Source organism: Lycium barbarum, chromosome 7 (assembly GCF_019175385.1).
Source record: "Lycium barbarum isolate Lr01 chromosome 7, ASM1917538v2, whole genome shotgun sequence".
In the NCBI taxonomy this organism is placed as follows: Eukaryota; Viridiplantae; Streptophyta; class Magnoliopsida; order Solanales; family Solanaceae; genus Lycium; species Lycium barbarum.
Window position 1 is genome coordinate 132,587,335 of NC_083343.1, and position 22,632 is coordinate 132,609,966.

Genomic DNA, 22,632 nt, shown 5'->3' on the forward strand with positions numbered 1-22,632 from the left:
GTTCTGAAATGGGTGTTTGAATTTCGAGTTGATTTACTGTTCTTTGTATTGTGTCTTTCATGGAGAATTTGGAAGCCATTGTTGAGGCTCTTTGAAAGCTTGACTTTTGGTCAAATGTGTGTTCTAATCTGTATAGAGATTTTACTCTTTTTGAATTTTTGGTTTTTCCCGCTCAATTGGTTGTCCAAAATTATTTAATTGAGAAAAAGCTAGTACAAACTACAAAATAATCCTTTAAATTTGGGTTTTCATTCAAATAGTACTCCATGTCACTAAAACTAGAGGGCATTCAGCCCCAAGTAACTAAGGGTCCGTTTTGACATGAGATTTTTTTTTCTTGTTTTTTCAAAACATTGTTTGATTATACATCAGAATGAGTTAGTTTTTGAAGATGAGTTTTTAAGTTAAATGTTTTTTTCCGCTCCAAAGTTTTTAAGTAAGCGTTTGGACATGAACTGAGCAATAAAAGTAATATCTGAAGTTACTTAGAAAAAAGGTATTATTTGAAAGTTGAGTGATAAGAGACTAAACGTAAATACATGTCACGCATCTATTGAGTTCAAGTAAGTTTTTGCGAACAAAGTAGGTCTACAACGCAACCACTCACCTGAGCTCTTGAATCTTCTTCTTAATTAGGTCAAGCACGTGGATATATGAGTTGTAATATGATTTGCAGTATAAGGCTTGTAATGCATTCGTATCGATGAGAATTTTTCACATGATAGGAAAAAAGATTATCAACGCTATGGCACAAACTCAAGATCTTTTAATACATGCTCTAGTGTCGCATTGAATTGTACATATCGACTTAATCGAAACGCTTATTTTTGGTTGCATATAACAATCCTAAAGTTATAATAATAGCAAGACAGAGATGTGTATATGTATCAACGTACAATTTGATCATGAGAGCTAAATAGACGGGTACATTAGCAAAAATGTTTTAACTCCAAAAGAATCCAAAATAAATACAATATGTTGAAATTTTATCTTAAAAAAAAATCACCCTGAAACCTGAACAATTGAACACCACCGAGCCAATTAATGTTGTTTGTTGCTAATTTGGGGTTTTGCCTTATTCTTCACAATCATCACAGAGCAATTAGCATGGTGAGAGCAGTAGTCACTTACACTTCCCAATACAGCCCTGCATTGCAAAAAGAATTGCCAATCAATATTTCCAGAAAATAAATACTCCCTCCATTCCAAAATAAGTGTCTCTTTTAGCTCATGCACACCCTTTAAGAAATTACTTACTTTAAGAAAATTATGAGTATTTTTACTAACTTACCCCTAATTAATGCTTAGAAAAAAAAGTTATTTAATGATTCTTGATTATAAATAAAGGTAAGTTTGGAAGAATAGGGTTAATTTCTTCTTGATATCCTAAAGTGTCACTTATTTTGGAACAAAATAAAAAGCCTAAAAGAACACTTATTTTGGAATGGAGGGAGTAAGATTTATGTTTTGTGATTGCTAGTATGAAGATATTTTTATACTCTCAGATCAAGTTCACCTACGATAGCATGTAACTTCATGATAACTTGAAAAATAGAATAATAACATGTTATAATCAGCTAAAGTTGCATTCATAGCACAAAACTCTTAAATTATCAATGTATGTAATTTAAACTCAATAAACCAAAATGAGTTATGTACTAACTACTAACTAATTATCATATATGTGACCATGTTTTTTTATACCTCTTCAAGTGAATTTCCAATCAATATTCTTAGAAAGAAAAAACAGAGTTTATGTCATATGTTACTTTATGTTGTTTGGATTATCCAAAGGTATTGTCGTGTCAAATTCTTCAAAAATATACTCCAACTTTAAAGAATTTGACTCGCACCCCTCGATATTTTTGAAAAATCCGAGCAACATATGTTTTATGCACTACCAATATAAACAACTTAATTTACACTATCATGTTTAGTTAGGAACAAGATGTAATTAACTCTTCATATCAAGTGATCCTATAATAGAACAATAACTTAAACTATAACTTATCAAAATTGTATTGACAGCCAAAAATTCTTGACATTATCAGTGTATATAACTCAAACTCAATAAACCAGAATAAGTTATGTACTAATTAATTATCATATTTGAGACCATGCTTTTTCTATACCTCTTGAAATGATTTTTCAATCAACATTCTCAGAAAGAAAAAACCATAGTGTGTGTTTTATGTACTAATACCCTATCATATTAAGTTAACATAAAATAATATGTAATTAACTGTCCGATCCATATCAAGTTTGATAGGGTAACATAAAGGTAGAACAATAACATACTATAATCGGCTAAAGCCATAGTAATAGCATAAAAATCCTTATATTATCAGTGTATATAACTTAAACTCAATAAACCAAGATGAATTATGTATTAACCAATTATCGTATTTGTGACCATGTTTTTTTATACCTTTTGAAAGCTCCATAACCATGGCTGCCCATGACCAATAGAGAGGCATGGTGCTTGTCAACAGCATCACAAATAACATTCCTAGCATCACCTTCATATACTTCATATGATACATTTGTTACTCCTTTTCTCTTGCATAATTCACTTGCCTTCTCAATTACTTTCTCTGCTCCCCTTTTAATGTCCGTTTCTATAAGTGTAAGCACATCAATTCTCCCTGCACAAAAATAACCAACAAATAAAAATAAATCAGATATATGTCTTATTTGCTAGAAGAATCTTATTTCCATGACTTCTTCATTTTCTTTTTTTCTCTGGAAACAACCTCCTACCTCCGTAGGGATAAGGTTTGCGTACTACCCTCTCAGTGAAATCATATTGAATATGTTATTATTGTTGTATTTGCTAGAAGAATCCTCTTGATCCATTGTGTTCTACCGAGCTTAGAATTGATTATGCTTTGTGAAACACATCTATGTGGAATTAATAGTAACATTAGCCATTAGGTTCAACATACAGGCCGATTTAGGGTGATTTCTATTTGTAACAAATCTAGAAATTTTCTAATAAGGAGATCATCCGAAAATGTCATATTTGAGATTTAAACATGTATTTTTATTAAAATAAAGAGATTCAAAATTTTATATATACAAAAAGATTACGTTAACCTATTTACGCAATATAACTTTCCGACGAAGGATTTCTTCCCTTGCAAGTGGCTCTACCAACTAACCTGTATGGATTCAACTAAACTCCTATATTTTTCACTTGAATTATACACAAATATGGCAATGAGTAAGTTGGATCAAATTTGGACAGATCATAATGAGTCAAAATCAATAATCAAGTCATGACACAACCCGCTAAAAATGACTTGGGTCAAATATCGTCATAACCCAACTTGCCTAACATGACCCAATATTTCCTTTTTATTTTACTTTTCGGAAGAAAAAACAAAAAGTGAATGTACTTCTAGTAAATTGTTGGCTTAAATTTTTCCAACTTCACATCATTTCCAGTCTCCAAATTTATTTTCTATATTTGGAATTGAGATGCATTTTGATCTGTTGGGTCAAGTTAACAAATGGGTCATAACTTAACCAGTTTAAACTTTGCCAGGTTATTAAAAATTAGGCTTATCATTTGTCACCTCTAATGCATTATATGCAAAAACAAAACAAGAAAATCAAATGCATACATAGAATTACACTCATTTTGAACGTACTGACTCTAGATCTTGGAGTTGCATTATACCTGGTCCAGCCATTCCAACGGCACAAGCAGCATATGCATTAGATTTTGCATGAATAATAACAAGCTTAAATATGGAAGTTGAAGGAGAACTAAAATAATGATCAAGTGTCCATTCAAGTGCATAAAAACTATGTTCACTATCATCAACTGCAAATATCAGCACTGATTTTTCACTCATTTTTCTTTTTGTGTTGTTATTTCCTTTTCAATTGCCTTCTCTGTTTCTATATTGCTATGGAATCCAAAGAAAAGATTTAATTTTGCTTTTGGTTCTATAAAAATGTTAATGTATTCACATTAGTGGAGTTTATGGTTATTTTGTTTTCTACTACTCCCTATATATGACCGTCAAGCATGGATCTCACTATTTTATGTGGACACCACAAAACTTAATTAACTGAGGTAGTTAATAAGGCAAAAGACTTGGTCTTAATTTGTACATATCGTGGCCTTGCGCGAGACAGAGTTTATGGGTTTGAAATTCTAGTCATATTAAGTTATCAGGTTTTAATTATTGTTTTATATATTTTCAATATTCAATGAATTTGTTAAGATAAATTTGGTTTGTTAGATGTTAAAAAATTCTGCTTAATGAGGATCTTTTACTTTAATCAAATTAATTAACTAAATTGGTGTTATTGATACGAGGGCTATAGATGAACTATTCCAAACTTCGGAGGCATGGGTTAGAACTTAGACGTGCATATAATATTTTTAATTAAATAAAATAAAGATGATTATCGACCTCAAGGTACGATTAATGATTTAATTTACGATGAAGACTTTAATTCAAAATATTTTTTTTGTTTTCCATTCGGTGTCCGGTATCCACATTGGAACCCTACTATATCAAGATTCGCGCCGCGGAGGACTCCATTCGCAGGGAAACGCTCCCTACCAAAGATTTTTTCATATCTAGGTATCGAACCAACTATCTCTGGTTGAGGGAGGAGCAATTTCATCCACTACACCACATCCTTTGATGGTAACTCAAAATATATATGCAAATACCATACGAATATCTAAGTCATATAATGATAGTACGTATAAGATATATCTAATGATAGTATAAGATATATCTAAACTATTTGTACAGTTTAACTAATTATATAGGTTAGTTATAGTTTTTTATTCTAATCTAATTTAACATGAATGCTTATTATAAAAATATAGTACATATAATTACTTTATAAATATCAGATTAGTTAAAGTCTTGTTGGATTTCCACATCATGAGCATGCTTTAAAATAAAGCAAAAGGGGATTTCAAATTAAAAAGTAGGATGCAAGGCATGACCAGCACCAAACATAAAGAGCATACATTAGGTAGCTCCTACTCACTTGTGGTACATATATAACTACAATTTGCTAACTACTTATTAATTAAGCATGTCATAAAGTACTGTTTAAAAATACTAACAGCCTGTTTAATTAAATTGTTGAATTCAATTTTTTTTTATTAAAAGTGATTTTTGAAAAATACTTTAAGAGAATATAACTGAGTATTTTGCTAAACATTTGAAAAGTGTTTTTTTTTTACTAATAGTGTGTTCAGCTTTACGTTAAATATTTTTTAAATATTTGGTTGCATTAAATTTGATTGATGCTACTTCATGCATGTGTGTTTTTTTCTAACTCATTGAAAGGCAACAAGTAGATAAAAGTTTGCCTTTTGTTTTAGGTGATTGGCCAAAAATTGTATATGTAACATAACATAAACACTATGAGACGTAGCATCAAAGGACATAGTGGGATGACAAGAATTGTTGTAATTATTTCATTCTTATTTAGAAGTCTCGATTCGAGCTTTGAATGAAGTCACTTTTAGTAGAAAACGTTTTATTCTCATATATAATTTCTCGGCATGAATAACTTTGATTTTAATAATTAATTAGAGGTATTAGTCAAATGTCAATACCAAGTCCTTGTCATTTCAATGGTATCTATTATATTACTAGTTATGTGAGGCCCGTGCTAAGCCCGGGCCCAAACTCAAGATATAAAAGTAGATATTTTAACTAAAAAAATACAATCTGTGTTAGTACAAGTGTACAACAACAACAACAACAACAACCATATACCCATTGTAGTCCCACAAGTGGGTAATTATATAAAAGCAAAATTTTCATTCCACTGCTTTAATATTTTAACTTCCATTTTGATAAAATTATTTACCTCAAATCAAATGCGGAGCCAGAATTTGACATTTATAACTTATGTATCCTAATTTTCTGAAGTTATTTAGTTCTAAATAAATAATCTATACATAGTTAATGAACTTTTAAGACAAATACATAATTTAACTTGTGCAGCGGATAGAGATGTTCCTCTCTTAATTAGGGATTAGGGGTTCGAACATGGATATGGAAAAAATCTTTGGAGGAAGCGTTCCCTCCGAATAGGCGCGATACAGTGCTAATTATCTACATTAATTGGGCTTAAATGCGGATATCGAGCACGAACCAGAAAATCAAAGAACATGAAAAATGAGGTAGAAGGTTCGATAGCTTTTGAAAAGTAGACCTTAAAAATAAAAAATAAAAAAATTGACTTAAATAAATAAGATTAGGACCTAAAAGTAATTAATTTTTTTTTAAAAGAATTAGAAATTATTGTGAGGACTACAAAAGTCCCCAGATTCGATAGCTTTTGAAAAGTAGACCTTAAAAATAAAAAATCAAAAAATTTACTTAAATAAATAAAATTAGGACATAAAAGTAATTAATTAAAAAGTTTTTAAAAATTTGGGAAACTCTTGTGAGGACTACAAAAGTCCTCACATTCCCTCTTATATTATATAGTAATTAAAAAAAAATAAGAATTTAACTTATATTAATTGATGATATAAATAAATTATTATGCGATCAACGCAATAATAAAGTTACTAGTCTTATTTATCAAATCGTAATTTCACTTTTTATAATATAATAATATAATAATCTTTAATTACCTTTTAACAAAGATGAGGAATTGAACAAAGCGAAGAGTGCTTAATATGTTTTAGTAACTCAAGATATGATGATTTCTTTAAAAATCTTTTTCTAATTTCATACGAATATGAAGATATATATGATTATTGTTGTCTCTTCCACATTATGTTAATAGTTTTTCTAATTGTGTTTTATATTATTTCTTAGTTCGCGAGGGCGTATTTCTTTGTTTACTTTTTCCATATTTGACTTGGGAGAATTATAATATGTTTGTTGATGTCAGATAAAGAGACCAGTTCACGTGCAATAGTCTATAGATTATAATAATATATACAATATACTATTGTGTTATTCTCATGAAGGTGAAAGTGATTGAATGATAGTAATAACTTTCAATGAGTTTTTAAGTTTTGCATATTGACACAGTAAAAAGATGATATTACACGTTCAATATGTTACAAATTAATCCATTTCAATAGAGTACTAATTATCATCACTTTTTCTAAATTACATGCTTATGCTTAAAGTTGACACCTATGATCTATAGTTAACTTTTAACTAATCCTATTATATAAACATAATATAAGGATAACCGAGCAATGAAAATTCTAATTGGGTAGACAGATGAAATTTCTTCATTCTTAATTAGTCAGATTTTTTGACTTTGAATCAGGAATGATGAAATTTCAAATAGGAAATATTTCTTTTTTAATGATTCCTACGGATAAATTATTTCAATTAGTCTGCATATTAAATAACATATATATGATAGTTAACATAAACAGATAATTGTTTTATGTAATATTGTTACAAAATAAAACGGACTAAATGAATATTTTTTATTTTTTAAGTAACATGTTGGAGTGCTTTTGGTTCTAGGATGTGTCCATCAATGTATATGATTTGACTTCATGTTGAGGTATCAAACTCATCATTAAATCAAATATAACCTAACCAACTGCTTCCAAAAATAAGCATTTTCGATTATAGCCACCGACTAAATCTGGAATTGACTTCCCACTTTCCTATTAATTGTCTCAAAAGATTCAAAATAATAATTAAAAAAAAAATCCTGCTTCCATTTTTAACTTAATGTCATCTTCTAATATAAAGAGCATTCGACGAGTGCGTTTTATGCCTAATTACAAATTTTGCTAAAAAATCTACTCTCCACTGAATTGATATGATGAACTTTGATTGGACACAGTCTAAAATAAATTATAAGATTTTTGTATGATTATAAATCATCTTATTAGTAGGGATTAGTGAAATGAAAATTTTAAAATTAAATTACTTCCTTAACCTTTAGCACACCCTTTAAGAAAATACTAACTCCTATAAAAAATAGATATTTTTACTAAACTACCCTTACTTAAAATTTGCATATTACTAGTAACTTGACATGTTGGAATTTGATCACTTAGCATTTAATAAGGGCAAATCTGAAAAATAAAGTTAATTCCTTGTTGATTGTGTAAGTGGACACTAAATTTGAACCAAAATAAAAAAGCAAAGTGGATACTTATTTTGAACCGCATGGAGTATTTCATAAAAATGTACTCCATCGGTCTCATATTTGTCGCCTTTTTGTTTAACATGCACATTAAAAGATTATTAATTAGAAGGGGTATTTGACTAACTTTACCTTACTTATATCTAAGTTATAATCTCTCTCAATTAACTGTTTACTCTATTTACATACCATCTCCACTAATCACAAAATTATACTTAGGGCAAAATGAGAAAAAATAATTAATAGTTCCTTGAATTTGTAAAATAACAAATAATTTGAGATAACTATTCTTAGTAATCGTTACATCAAATTTAAAACGAAAGAAGTATCACTTTTTTTAAATTGAGTTAAAAAAATATCACACAAATGGGACAGAGCAAGTTTTTTTTTTTTTTTTTTTTTTTTTTTTTTTTTTACAACAAGTATTCATTGTCCCCTTTATTTATTTCTTTTGTTGGGAAAATTTAGTGACTACCTTACAAATTGGAGTAAATTGAGGCAACTGACTTGCCGTGCAGAATGCAGAATAAATGGGGCTCTGTTCCATCATGACACAAACTCCAGTTATGGTCGGGTCAATTTCTTACATGTATTAATTACTTTTATTTCACAAATAATGTAGTATAAAAATAAATTTAAACTGTGAAGGGAATTACAGTCACATTATTATAACTTTATTTACTTAGATTGTGATTTATGTGTATGCTAATGACGTTTTAAAAAAGAAAAAGGCTAAATATCCAAATTTATACTTTTTAATTCATTCATATTTTTTGTCGTTAGTAGATAAAAAGAAATCGATTACTAAGTTCCGAATAATACTACATTCTTTTCGTTGCATAATGTTCATGCGTTCCCTTTCTCCTGCTCTTTTAAAGCTTTCAATAAAGTCTTCTTAGATGTGGAAGCAACAACAGATCTATTGGAAAGTTCCTGCATAAGTTATCGGATCTTAAAAATAAAATAAAACTATTATGAGGACGTGTTGTATTAGTTTTTTTTAAAGCAGATTTCTAGTCATGCCAACAACAACAACAAACCAATGTAATCCTACAAGTGGGTCTGAAGAGGATAGGATATACGCAGACCTTACCTCTACCTTTGTGGGGTAGAGGGGTTGTTTCCGATAGACCCTCGGCAAGAGGACATGCACCAGCAGGAAATGAACCCGAGTCTGTACCGTGGCAGGGTACTATTCTAGTCATGCCAAAACGTATAAAAAATATTCAAATATGCTCATCATTTACTTTTAATTATAAATTAAAATTAATATTTAATGTATTTTAGGTTAAGACAAATACAAGATGATTTACTAGTAAATAAAAAAGAGTAGACCAGAAAGTATAATTAGTATATCTCATACGATAAAGGGATATTTTTGACAATTTTCCCACATGAAATGAAGTAAATTGCTTTGTTGTCCAAAAAGAAATTGACCCCTAAACTTTATTTTAGAATAAAAAGTTCTATGTTTGAGAATTACATAAAAAGTTAAAAACTGTACTTACTATATAATCAATTTATAATTAAAGTATTAAAATATATTTTAAAAATATTAGTAATTGACTTTCTAAATACTACTACTTAAATTTTTTATTTTGATTTTTCTTATATAGTAGATGCATTGAACATTGGATGCCAATTGAAAAAAAATCTATAATCCTGTCTAAACAAGATATTGTGCAGAAGTGTCTTCTTTGTTCTGCCAGATCTGTAGGGCCAAAATTCGAAAACGATAAAAAAAAGAAGATAATTATTAGTCCTGTTATTACTAACAGATTAAATATCCATATTTGTCCATAACATTCCATTACATTGACCAATACAGCCTTGTGTTTGGGTAATTAATTCTTAGGAACTACTATGGAAAAAGATTCAGAAACTAGTACAGTCATGAATAATATTGGAAATGTATTTTGCGAGCTTTGATTTGAGCCAATCACTATTTGAAAGCAATTGAATAGTGGAAATTTGATTTTAGTACGCTAAACAATCTAATTTAGCATGAAAATAGTGAACTCCACTAATATTTTAAGCATTTAGCTTTTTTATTCTAAACGAAAGTTGAGAAGCGAATTGTCTCGCATTTTGTTCTTCTTTTCAAAAGCTTACATTTGATCTGAGGGAGTTTACCACAGGAAACGACTTCCTAATATGATATGAAAGAAGTCCTCTATCTTAAGAGACAAATGTAATTTTGAGCTTGAATCTTTGGTCATTAAGATGAACAACAAGAAATTCAAGCTTACTAAATTCCGTAACTATATCTAACGTAGACATTAGACTAGTTAACTAAGGAGGTTCCCATAAGATCTCATGTTTCTTCCTCTTGATTGATCTGATGAGGTTGCACCCCATCTATCCATTGTCATCAGTCCTTTAACTTGTCTTGGTAGCAGTGGCTTTCTTTTTGGACGTTGTAGAGCATTTTATTTTTATTTTATTTGGTCAAAAACATCTCTTTATTGTGTGAAAATACTATAATTTTACCATTTGGTCAAAAACATCTCTTTATTGTGTGAAAATACTATAATTTTACCTTTAGTTATACTCTATTCATATCCTCGTTATTATTGTGTGAAGCACTGGAAAAGCTTTAAGAAGGATTTGATGGCCGCATTATGTGGTGCAATAATTTACCATAAATGAAAAGCAAGGAATTGGACACACTTTAAAGGAAGAGCTGTACAATACACTGAAATGGTAGGCAGAATTACAACTGAAATTGCAGAGAGGATAGAATTTTATAGCACAACAAAGAGAGCATGTAGGTGTAGAGATTTCTGGCAAAAATTTTGTCAATTGGATTAAATTCTTTAAGTAAACACAATTTTCCGTGGGCTCGAAAATTCTATCCTCTCTACAATTTCAGTTGTAATTCTGCCTTAAAATTCTATCCTCTCTGCAATTTCAGTTGTAATTCTGCCTACCATTTCAGTGTATTGTACAGCTCTTCCTTTAAAGTTTGTCCAATTCCTTGCTTTTCATTTATGGTAAATTATTGCACCACATAAATGTGGCCATCAAATCCTTCTTAAAGCTTATTTTGATCTGAACAGGTATGAAAGTGCCTGTTCGGTGAAGGAGATGACCGTTGGTCATCGTTATGTCCGTTGGAAGGAAAAATTCCGTTGAGCCGGAGCCGAAGCCAAGCGACGACGGTGGCGCGAGGGGTGGTCCTCTTCTCAACCCTTTATGAGCTAGAGAATGTGTTGCTTAATATAAACACACACATAACACTTTCAACCACTAATGTGGGAGAAGTGTTCACTTGAAAGGTTGTTTTTCAAACTTTCATTTCCCTCCACTTTTGTTTCCCTTCATTTCCCAATTCATACTTCACCTTTAAAGTCCCTCACTTAATGCATTTGTGGACTTTAAACTTAACAGACTTGGTCTTGCTTGAGGCCTATCATCTCACTGCATCCTTCCCGAAAGGTGGTAGTGAGGATGGGTGCTCTTTAGTTTGTATGTTTCTGTTTTGTTAATGGTAATATTCACATTGGTTGCAAAAAAATTATTAAATCGCGTCTCATTTTGCTTTGACCTTAATGAGGCTTTTTTTTTTTTTTTTTGTGACAATTGCCTTAATGAGGCTTCAATGTGAATAAAATGTATAAGAAGGTAATTAGGAAGACTATTCAAATTACTATGAAAACATGTATCTAATAACTTGAAAAGGACCAAAAAGAGAAAAAGAAAACATGCGGATCATTTGAAGGGTATATTAGTAAATCCAATATCACAAATTTTAGTTATGCATTTGCTGCAACAACAACAACAATAACATATTCAGTGAAATCTCACAATGTGGGGTCTGAGTAGGGGTAAAGTGCACGTAGATCTTACCTTATCTTGGATGGTAGGGATGCTGTTTCCGAAAGACCCTTGGCTCAAGAGAAAACATAATAAAAAAAGGTCAGATAAGGACAAACGATTTTAAAAAGTATGAAAATGAAAATAACGAACGCGAAAAAAATCATAATAAAATAGTCTAAAAAAAAGGAGTAGTAACTACCACGTAGATAAATAAGATATGCATCTTTTCAAAACAACGACATAAAAATAAGACGTGTCACATAAATTGAAACGATTAGAGTACCAAATTACAAATGTATTATATCAGAGACTATCATCATTTGAAGGGTATATTAGTCCACCCAAATATTTCAAAATTTAGCCGTTTAATCCTTCTTTCTTCTTTTCAAAATATCACACCTGTCAACAATTTTATAAAAAGGTCATATTTACAGATACAGATATATTAAAAATTAGACAGAGTATTATTTCTCTCACAAAAAAAGGTAGAAAATTTAATTTCTTTTTTGTATATGATCACAAGCCTTACGCTTCTATTATTATCATTGCTTCAAAGCAATTCCAATGAATTTTCATTCTTCAATCCATTAAAATTAAAGGTTTAATTTATCTACATTTCTCTCAGATCTGTTTCTAGAAAGTTCTATTCAATTCTGAACATCGATCAGAATTACTCTATTTTTTTCAGGTATTTCGAATTTTTTTTTTTTTGGCGTGGATTTGTTCGTTTTGTGCTATGTATGGTTGTACTGTAGGCATGTGAAGTTGTACATTTTGTTTCTACGATTCTGCAATGTTTTTGGCGTGGATTTGTTCATATGTATGTTATGGATGGTTGTACTATAGGCTTGCGAAGTTGTACTTTGTAATTTTGTTTTTACGATTCTGCAATGTTATTCTGGTTTTCTTTTATGGCGTGGATTTGCTCATTTCTATGATATGGATTGTTGTACTATAGGCCTGAGAAGTTGCACTTTGTAATTTTGAATTGTCAATTCCGTAATGCTTCTGGTTATGTTCTGTTGTTTCGTTTTTCTGCGCGTAGATTTGTTCATTTCTATGCTTTTATGATTTGTTGTACTGTAGGCTTGCGGAGTTGTACGTTGTAATTTTGATTTTAAGATTCTACTTTTTAGTTATGTTCTGTTGTTTAGTTTTTTCTGGGCGTAGATTTCTTCATTTCTATGCTTTTATGATTTGTTGTACCGTAGGCTTGCGGAGTTGTACGTTGTAATTTTGATTTTAAGATTCTACTTTTTAGTTATGTTCTGTTGTTTAGTGTTTCTGGGCGTAGATTTCTTCATTTCTATGCTTTTATGATTTGTTGTACAATAGGCTTGCGGAGTTGTACCTTGTAGTTTTGATATGTTTTTGGTTCTGTTCTGTGTGTTTTAGTTTTTCCATCGCGTAGATTTGTTCATTTCTGTGTTAAGAATGGTTGTACTGTTGGATTGCGGAGTGGTACTTTGTATGTTTGAATTCAAAAGTACAACTGCAATCGGTCAGTAACATTGTATGATTCGTTCCGTATTGTAGCAATTTAGAGCTTTGAATTTTGAATTATGGTAATCGTTTTTTTTTTTTTTTTTTTTTGAATTTAGGTCGAAATCGATTGGTTTTCGGTTGCTTTCAACTTTGCTGGATTTATACGTGAATGTGCCGCTTCGATTTCGACTTTTCGCCTCCTTGTAAGCACCTGGATCAAAATCTACAAGTGTTTTGATTGTGATAATAGCATTTTTGGTCCCTAAATTATACCTAGTATATTCTGATTTTGGTCCTTGTAATATCTGATGAACCACATTTAACCTTCAATTAATCGAAATATGTGTTTTAGTCCTTTTATGTAAGAAGTATGTTGTATTTGAACTACTTTTAGAACTATATTGCTGTCAAATATGGAGTAACATTACAAGCTTAACATAAAACATGCGTAACTAAGTGGTGGAACGACCAAACATTATGGTAAATTTGTGAATATTCATAAGCAAAGGGATCAAAAGCGCACATTACAATTAATTGGAGATTAAATATGCTTAATCAGACATCACAAGGATCAAAATTAGAATTACCAATAATTGAAGGACCAAAAGTGCTATTAAACCATTTTGATTTGTCCTATATTTTTTTGGTGATTAATGGCAGAATTTTAATGTTTTGAACTCTATTTGCTGTTGTTGTTTGAAGTATTGAGTAACAGATTTTAAATTGGCTCCGCAACGCCGATCGCAGCGCCACATGGGTGGTCAGACTCATCAGAGCAATGTGGCGGCTACTGCTCTATACGATCACCCGGGCAATGCCGGCCCAGCTGGTGATGCGGGAGATGCCGTCATGGCGCGATGGCTTCAGTCTGCCGGGCTGCAGCATTTGGCATCTACTGGCGTGGATCAGCGTATGCTTCCAAACCTGCTTATGCAGGTATAAAACCTTACTTTATAATTGCCTGTGTTTTTTGTACTAAGTTTGAAGTACAAGATGAAGATTGTGTACATTTCTGCTTGAATCTAACTTGACAAAATTAGTAGCTGTCATAAGCAGGGGTGGAGGGGGTGGTGGGTGGGTGTAAGTTCACCACTGCCTCAGACTGGAAAATATGTATATAGAAGATTTTAAGTAAAACTTTAAACATATTGTATATTCAGATGCGCACATTGTCTTTAGATTTTACATTGTGGTATTAATCAAATTACTAGTCCTTGTATGTCCTGCTGTAGTACCTGAGGGCCTTTTCTTTTGTTTGGTTTACCCCTCCGCCAAATGTGGTTATATAGAATGCACTCATACACAAGTATTACACATTACTCCATATTCTCCAGTTTATTCTAATTATTTCTAACAACCATTGATTAATCCTGAATTCCATTGGCCTCTCTTGCAATTATGGCAATTGAGTATCCAGATCATGGAGTTCAATTTGCAGAACGATATTGATCCTTTTCTCCCCAATTTACCTGTCTTCTCTTTCTTGTGGTTCTTTACCATCGGAGTTTAGTATGTTAATCTTGGTTTGTTTGGATGTTGCCATATTGAGTTTGCTAATAATTTTGAAGCCTGGTTATTGTTTGAAGGGATATGGAGCACAGTCTATGGAAGAGAAACAGAGGCTTTTCAAATTGATGAGAAACCTGAACCTTAATGGCGAATCTGCTTCTGATCCATATACTCCAACAGCCCAAAGTCCAGGAGGGTTTGGATCCACGGATGGCTTTTATTCTCCTGAGTTCAGAGGAGACTTCGGAGCTGGGCTATTGGATCTTCATTCCATGGATGACACTGAACTCTTAACTGAGGTAAGGTCTTTTTTTAAGTCTTGACCTATCTAGTATCGAGTTCCTTCTCTACTCTGCCACTTCTCGTGTAAGAATGTAGGGTTTTCAGCTGGGCCTCATTCTTTAGCTGGTTTGTTTAATACAAATATATTTATAATTTGATAACATATTCTGCCATACTAGTCTTAATCTGGCCCTGCGGCCCCCACCCTACCCAAGAAAGAAGTGAAAGTGAGGGACAAAAAGGAATCAGTAGGATTACTGAATATCAGTTCATTTAAAGAAACTCATGGTTTGTCCCGGTGGAGCCTTTTCATTCCGGTGGAGCCTTTACATTCTTTCTTTAGAAAGGTGTTTGACAGTAAAGGAACTACTTAGCATTCTCTTTGTTACTAATTGTACAAACAGAGATCACTAGGTTAAACATGTTTAGATAGATTGAGAGCTGTAATTATCATATTCGTGATTATATTCAACAGTAAAGTGTTTTAGTTTTAAGAGTGTGGACTTATGAGACAATAAATACTGAATTTATGTCTGGAATTGGACTTCTGAGATAGGGTGGGGGGATTTAAAAGCTTGCCTTCCTTGCCTTGCACTAAAATGTGGAATAACTCACATGTCATGATTTTCTGCATTTTGATGAAACCCAATGAGTTGATTTTATTTGATCATTTGTATCCATTGAAATACGTGTCGTCTTCCGCTGGGTAACTAGTCTCTTTCTTTTACAAGTCCGATGGATAACTAAGTGGATGCTTGGCTTTAAACAGGCTGTGTTCTTTCTTCAATAATCATCACTCTCATTAAGAATCAAGATCATTTCTTAACAGTTACATTAGTAAGTGTTGGCTTAATGGTGGTCCAAATCTTTCTTATTTATGAATACCAGGCAAGATGTCTCGTAATGTTTCTGACTCTCTTGTCCTATAGTGATTAGAAAGGAATTTCTTCTTACTAATTCTGGCCTTATTTTCATTTTAGCATGTAATTTCTGAACCGTTTGAGGTGTCACCTTTCATGTCGGGGGTAAACAAAGCATTTGACAGCGACAATGATCAACAGCAAAAAGCACAACCGGAGGCAGATGCTGCAGCTGGATTATCCACAATTGAAAAAGAAAATAATGGAAGAGAAAACAATGTGGCGAAGATTAAAGTAGTGGTAAGTAGCTGTTTCAAATGCATGTGACACTACTAGAAATGCAACAGTTTTTTTCTTTTTCTTTCGTAGGTAGGAAATGATGAGATGGAGATATCTTTGTTGTGTTGATTTGGCATGTAAACTGGATTGTGAGATCCTAAGTCCTTACCATTATCTTATCATTTCTAAGATGATAATTGGCTCTATTACGCCAACAAATGCTCTTTTACGTAAAGAGCCTGAGTGCTCACTTGCTTCACATGGGTGAAACGTGATGTTATTTGAGGACCCACATCGTACAAAAGATTCCGAGGCTCTCACAGCCTCCATTTATTTGAAATTGATATTCAGCTTAAATAATATTGCATAGTCTTTGGTAATTCAACTGCATGACTGTTTTCTAGAGTTTTGCTTGATGTTACATTCATTTTTCAGTCACTTCCTCAATGAGTGCCACTTTACAGAATACTTGGGAGTACTGGAAAATGACATTCTAGTCATATATTTTTGTCCTTATATGTTTCTGTATAGTGATTAACATATACCTTCTAGATTCATAAGAGATCTTTTTACTAAATTTCTGTGCTTTGACCCCCTTCGTTATGTGTTTCCTGGTTGTTCATGTATCTGTTGGTTCTTTCTCTTTGCAATTTCCAAAGCTGATATTAGTGTTTGGCAGGTGCGTAAGAGACCTTTAAACAAGAAGGAAGTTGCTCGGAAAGAGGATGATGCTGTCACTGTATCAGACAATGATTGTCTCACAGTCCATGAACCCAAACTTAAGGTTTTGAATTCATTTTCATGTAGACTTTGATTCATGGATCACGTGAATCAGTGGCTGATGTTGGCTTTATAGTGACTTATTTTGACCTTACCTTACCTTTTTTTTTTTTTTTTGGTGGATACATCTAATTTGACCTTTCTGTATATGGGAGGAACTGATCTTTGGTTGTATTATTGAAGGTGGACTTGACTGCTTATGTTGAGAAGCACGAGTTCTGTTTTGACGCTGTTCTCGATGAGTATGTGACGAACGATCAGGTATCATTTCAATACTTAAATAGAAGATTTTGTTACAAAGGCTGTCTGGAAACTTTTCAAAACTGATTTGGACTATCTTCAATTTTTCATCTTTTCAACAGTAGATGATTTACCACCCAGTTTCTTGTAACTTTATCCCATATCTGCTGCTTTGTAGGTTTATCGAGCCACCGTGGAACCAATTATCCCAACCATCTTTCAGCGCACAAAAGCTACATGCTTCGCTTATGGCCAGACAGGTCTGCTGCATTTCTTCATATGCTTGATTCATTTTGTTTCCAGAGGCTGCTTACTACTATCTTCTAGCACTTAGCTAATTGTTGCTCCTCATGTGCTAGTACTCTCTTGGTACTACTTCAATAATATCTTACCTTATTCCAAAAAAAAAAAAAACTCTTGCTCTCTACTCCCACATAATTTAAATGTTCTGGTTCCGTCTTTTGATAATTCTCCCTTTAAGTTTAGCAAGTATATTCATGCATGTCTACTGATGGTATCACTGAAGAAATTCGCATGCTCTTTTGGCAGATAGTTGTGCTTCTCAAGTAGAGGAGCAGTAATTTGACATTGGATTTAAAACTAGTATTTTGTCAATGCTGTTTTTAGCAATGTTAAAGTTGCTTCAACTGCTTTATAATTGGTTATTTCATTTTATTTTCTTTTCCTTTTTTCCTCTGATGATTTAGGGAGTGGTAAGACATACACAATGCAACCATTGCCTCTTAGAGCAGCAGAGGATCTTGTTAGATTGTTGCATCAGCCCATTTATCGTAGTCAGAAATTCAAGTTGTGGCTCAGCTTTTTTGAAATATATGGTGGGAAACTGTTTGATCTTCTTGGTGATCGGAGGTTGGTATCATTATAATGCTTCGGAAGTTTCTTTTCACCTTATTTGAGGGTTATTTCACATGCTCAAATGGCACTAGGTAATGCCATGCATGACACAAATTGAAAACTTGCATAACCTAGAACCTGGTATTGGGTCCATATAATTTATTCTATGGTGTCAGGAGAGTAATGGCACTCCAATAATTTCTTGCAAAAATAGAGGAACGTAAAAACCGAAAGGAAGACATTGGAAACTTGTAGTGTCCGAAATGGTTTGATGACTAGTGGCTAAGTCAATGTGGTAGTTGGGAGCATATCGTCTTGGTTGTCCAACTAGTAGATGAATCATTGTAAAAACTGCTTTATTTCCATTCATGAATATGATTTTTCATCTATGAACATCTATTCTTCACCATTTCTTACCAGCCAGTCCATAATTTTAATGTAGGAAACTCTGTATGAGGGAAGATGGGCGGCAGCAGGTGTGTATTGTTGGACTCCAGGAATTTGAAGTTTCAGATGTGCAGATTGTAAAAGAGTATATTGAGCGGGGAAATGCTGCAAGAAGTACTGGATCAACTGGAGCAAATGAGGAATCATCAAGATCACATGCGATATTGCAACTTGTTGTCAAGAAACATAATGAAGTCAAGGAATCGAGAAGAAATAATGATGCAAATGAGACCAAGGCTGGGAAAGTTGTCGGGAAGATTTCTTTTATTGACCTTGCTGGTAGCGAGAGAGGTGCAGACACAACTGATAATGACCGGCAAACAAGGTATGTTCTCGTAGCCCACTTCTTTCTGCATCTCGTTATGCTTCCCAATTTCTTCTGAGATGGTATTTTATTTTTCTTTTGTTTTCCCTTTGACTTGTTTTCTTGACGTTGTGCATCTGTTTTAAAAGTCATGCCACTGAACCATTTTAACGTAGGTCCTAGGGGAGTTCTAGCTGGAACGGCTAGGATGTTTCTCGATTGTATTCTATAAGGATTAAAAGTACGAGGTCATGAACTTAGTTGTATATTTGATGTTACTATTCTGAATTTTTTGCTCAAAGGATGATCTTCCAAAAACTGGAAACAAAGAGCTTGGCTATGTCAAGTACCTTACTTTTTACTGTTGCAAATCTTCGAGTTTCCACTTGGGCCAGTTTAAAATTGTACTTTACATGAGTATTCAGCACTTCGAAGCTTGTTTTCTTCTGAGAATTTTAATTAAAGGCTATGTCATGCTTGCTTTTCTTTTTCTCTCCTCCCCCACCCCCTCCCAAGCATACTTTATGGGCCTTGCTGCTAATTTGTTCAAGTAGCATATTTGAAATTCACATATTGGTTTCTTTTTCAGGATTGAAGGAGCAGAAATCAATAAGAGTTTGTTGGCTCTTAAAGAGTGTATCCGTGCTCTCGACAATGACCAGATTCATATTCCATTCCGTGGGAGCAAACTTACTGAGGTGCTTCGTGACTCCTTCGTTGGTAACTCAAGAACTGTTATGATTTCCTGCATCTCTCCTAATGCAGGATCATGTGAACATACACTCAACACATTGAGATATGCTGACAGGTAAATATTTTTCTTTAAGCGTGTGTTGATTTTATTGTTCCCTTTCATTAAGTATGGGGTTATACTAACTTGTGATTAACAGGGTGAAAAGTCTATCCAAAAGTGGAAACACAAAGAAAGATCAGAGTGCAAGTTTAATACCGTCTTCAACGCCACCTTTGGCTGTTTCTGCTGGAGCAGGAGATGTTTATGAGCAACCTCAAGAATCTAAAATACCCGACACAAGCAGAAGGGCTATGGAGAAAGAAAGTACATCTTACATTCCATCTAGTGATTTTGATAAACAATCCTCTAGGTTTAGTTCAAATCTTACTGTCAACGGTTGGGAGGAAAGTGGGGCAAATTCTGGTGGTATGGAGGGCAGGGTTGAGGTGAAGAATACCTATGGTATTCCAGCTGGTCAGAAACTGTACTCAACAACCAATTTGCAAAGTTCAGCTGATGTAGTAGACAAGGTGCCGAAGGTGTCTCCACCTCGAAGGAAAGCATATAGGGATGAGAAACTTGAAAAGCCAGAACGGCCAGGAAATTGGTCAAGAAAAGATGTCGCAAGCGTTGATTCATCTTCTACGAGTTATAGACAGCAATCTACAAGTACCCCCACAAAAAGTACTGGATCAAGACAAAATGAAGTTTCTTCACCCCCTCGTGATGAAAATATCAATGAAATACTCGAGGTTAGTCGCCTTTTGCTTTTCATTTTGTTAATTTTGCTCTTTATAAAGTCTGGTGAACTTCTCCAACGATGTTGTAATTTTCCTCTTGCTGTGTACAGGAAGAAGAGGCCCTAATAGCTGCCCACAGGAAAGAAATCGAAGATACAATGGAGATTGTTCGTGAAGTAAGCAGAATCCCATGTTAATTTTGTTTAATTGTTTTCCTCCCTGTATCGTTCCCAGGGAGGTTTCTGCATTTCTGTGTTATGCATTGCCGTTAGCTGCAAATTGTTTTCTCTTGAGTGTTTTTTTAATTCTTTTTGAATCCAAGTGTTTCTTAATTCTTGAATTTTCTTTAGTGTTTTCCTTGGATGCACTGCTTCCTCACCTAACAGTTGGATGCTTTTGTCTGTGAACCTGCACGACTCTTTGACTGATTACTTGTGGCTATGGAGTTCACACTTGCTTGTGATATAATTCACCATTGTTTTGTTTGTCTGTTGCCTCCTTTTTCACAGTTATCTTCTATCTCGCTATCTGTATGTATTTTGGCTTTTTAAGAGGGATTTAAAGAAGTGGATAGTAGGATAACTCTTGTGTGTTAGTATTACTTTGCTCTCCTCCCCCTCCTCGCTCTCTCTCTCTGACACGCACACACCAACTGATTTTAGCTGTTTAAAAGAACACATCTGAGTTTCAATATTTTGACCATTTTCTTCTCGTGATGATAGCTGCTTGTTGTGAATTTGTTTTTATGTCCTCTGAGTTCTCATTTAAGAGCAATGAAAAGGATAAGTTTAGACCTGGTAGAAACATAAAGGAGACTGTTATTTAACTAATAACATATATTCTTTTGCTCTCAGGAAATGAAACTGTTGGCAGAAGTTGATCAACCCGGAAGTCGTATAGACAATTATGTGACACAGTTAAGCTTTGTGCTATCACGCAAAGCAGCAAGTCTGGTCAGCCTTCAGGCTCGACTTGCAAGGTTCCAGCATCGGTTGAAAGAGCAGGAAATACTGAGTAGAAAGAGGGTACCGCGTTAGGCATGAAATCTAGTTACTACATCAAATACTGCACCATTTTACTTGTATTTACTTGTCCCTTTGTAATTCTTGCAAGATAGGTTTAAAATTGTAAACAAACAATGAATCAGGTGAAGAATCATTGTGCAGATTTTACTAAATAGAAGGAAAAAAAAAAACAATGGTGTTCTCTCATGAGCATGAACTAATGAAACTACAGATGTTAATGTTGGCCCTTCTAGTTATTAGTTAAGCACCTTCTAGTACTGAGACGATGCAAGACGGGTGTTTCAGAACTTGTAAATTCGTTACAATCATGATATGAAACTTCTAAAGATTGATTAGACTCAATTTCAAGTATGTATTGCAAAAGGTATTAGTGTGCTTGTGGTATTAGATGTTTGATTACATCTGAGAAAACATTTTAAAGATATGTTTCTTGCAGCAACGAAATTGATTTGATGTTTTAATTGTGAATAAAGAAGCTATAGATTAGCATTGCTTTCGTATTTTCATTTTTTGCGTGTGTTTATTGTGTCTCATTAAGTACTGCATGACTTCTATGGTTAGAACTAGTATTTCACAAAATCAAGAAAGCATTGATTCTTTTCTTCCCAATTTTACCCTTATTTAATTAAATGAAGTTTTACATAACAAAGAAACCATTAGATTTATTTCTTTTTCAAGTCATTTGATTAAAGACAAATTAGTAAAAATATTTCTTACTTTCTAGGAGTGTGTAGTTTGCCTAAGGGGTGTGCCAAGCTAAAAATGTCACTTATTATGAAACGGAGGGAGTAAGAGTTTGGACATTGAGAAAAATTAAGATGATGCAAGCCAAACTCGCGATAAAAAGAAAAGCCCTTCGATTCGGGCCCTTTCCCACCTCCTTAGTATGAATTTTTTGATCCTTTTTCTTTGTTGCGTACTTAACCTTCATGCACATACATAAGTAGTTATCCAATACAAAGCTTAGATTTCATTTCATTGAGAAAACACATTTCTACAACTCTGGAATTCAATTGAACTTCGAATGACTGAATTAATAAAGTTCACCTAAGGAAACACTTTCAAACTCAACCTGCAAAATCAAGCCTTTCTTGGATAGTAACTATGCTAAAGATTTAGAACACACTGACAAATCAGATAAAAAGTCTTC

The 22,632-nt window shown here is 33.1% G+C and overlaps 2 protein-coding genes across 4 annotated transcripts; one reads left to right on the forward strand and one right to left on the reverse strand.

The window, feature by feature from the left end:
- Positions 1–754: 754 nt before the first annotated feature.
- On the reverse strand, positions 755–3,969 carry LOC132602686 (universal stress protein A-like protein). The gene is made up of 3 exons (XM_060315482.1): positions 3,683–3,969; positions 2,429–2,645; positions 755–1,147 (listed from the first exon to the last, which is right to left on the reverse strand). The coding sequence occupies exons 1-3, from the start codon at positions 3,858–3,860 to the stop codon at positions 1,042–1,044; spliced, it is 501 nt and encodes a 166-aa protein (XP_060171465.1). The 5' UTR covers positions 3,861–3,969; the 3' UTR covers positions 755–1,041.
- Positions 3,970–12,317: 8,348 nt separating this feature from the next.
- On the forward strand, positions 12,318–21,833 carry LOC132604531 (kinesin-like protein KIN-13A). Of its 3 annotated transcripts, XM_060318075.1 has the most exons (15): positions 12,350–12,428; positions 12,569–12,631; positions 13,545–13,631; positions 14,131–14,364; positions 15,015–15,236; positions 16,200–16,379; positions 17,038–17,142; positions 17,322–17,399; positions 17,557–17,638; positions 18,086–18,248; positions 18,676–19,005; positions 19,574–19,792; positions 19,875–20,469; positions 20,568–20,633; positions 21,312–21,833. In XM_060318075.1, the coding sequence occupies exons 4-15, from the start codon at positions 14,182–14,184 to the stop codon at positions 21,492–21,494; spliced, it is 2,406 nt and encodes an 801-aa protein (XP_060174058.1). In that variant the 5' UTR covers positions 12,350–12,428; positions 12,569–12,631; positions 13,545–13,631; positions 14,131–14,181; the 3' UTR covers positions 21,495–21,833. The 3 variants fall into 3 exon arrangements, with proteins under 3 accessions (XP_060174059.1, XP_060174058.1, XP_060174056.1); XM_060318076.1 differs by lacking the exon at positions 12,569–12,631 and having other exon boundaries at positions 12,318–12,428; XM_060318073.1 differs by lacking the exon at positions 12,350–12,428 and having other exon boundaries at positions 12,437–12,631.
- Positions 21,834–22,632: the final 799 nt, after the last annotated feature.

Bases quoted from the DNA above. Each gene is read 5' to 3' on its own strand.
- LOC132602686 (XM_060315482.1), bottom strand. From the start codon at position 3,860: ATGAGTGAAAAATCAGTGCTGATATTTGCAGTTGATGATAGTGAACAT. The intron at 2,646-3,682 runs GTATAATGCAAC...ATTTTTGTGCAG, and splicing joins CGTTGGAATGGCTGGACCAG to GGAGAATTGATGTGCTTACA. The intron at 1,148-2,428 runs GTATAAAAAAAC...TTTGCAATGCAG, and splicing joins GGTTATGGAGCTTTCAAAAG to GGCTGTATTGGGAAGTGTAA.
- LOC132604531 (XM_060318076.1), top strand. From the start codon at position 14,182: ATGGGTGGTCAGACTCATCAGAGCAATGTGGCGGCTACTGCTCTATAC. The intron at 18,249-18,675 runs GTTGGTATCATT...ATTTTAATGTAG, and splicing joins GATCTTCTTGGTGATCGGAG to GAAACTCTGTATGAGGGAAG. The intron at 19,793-19,874 runs GTAAATATTTTT...TGTGATTAACAG, and splicing joins ACATTGAGATATGCTGACAG to GGTGAAAAGTCTATCCAAAA.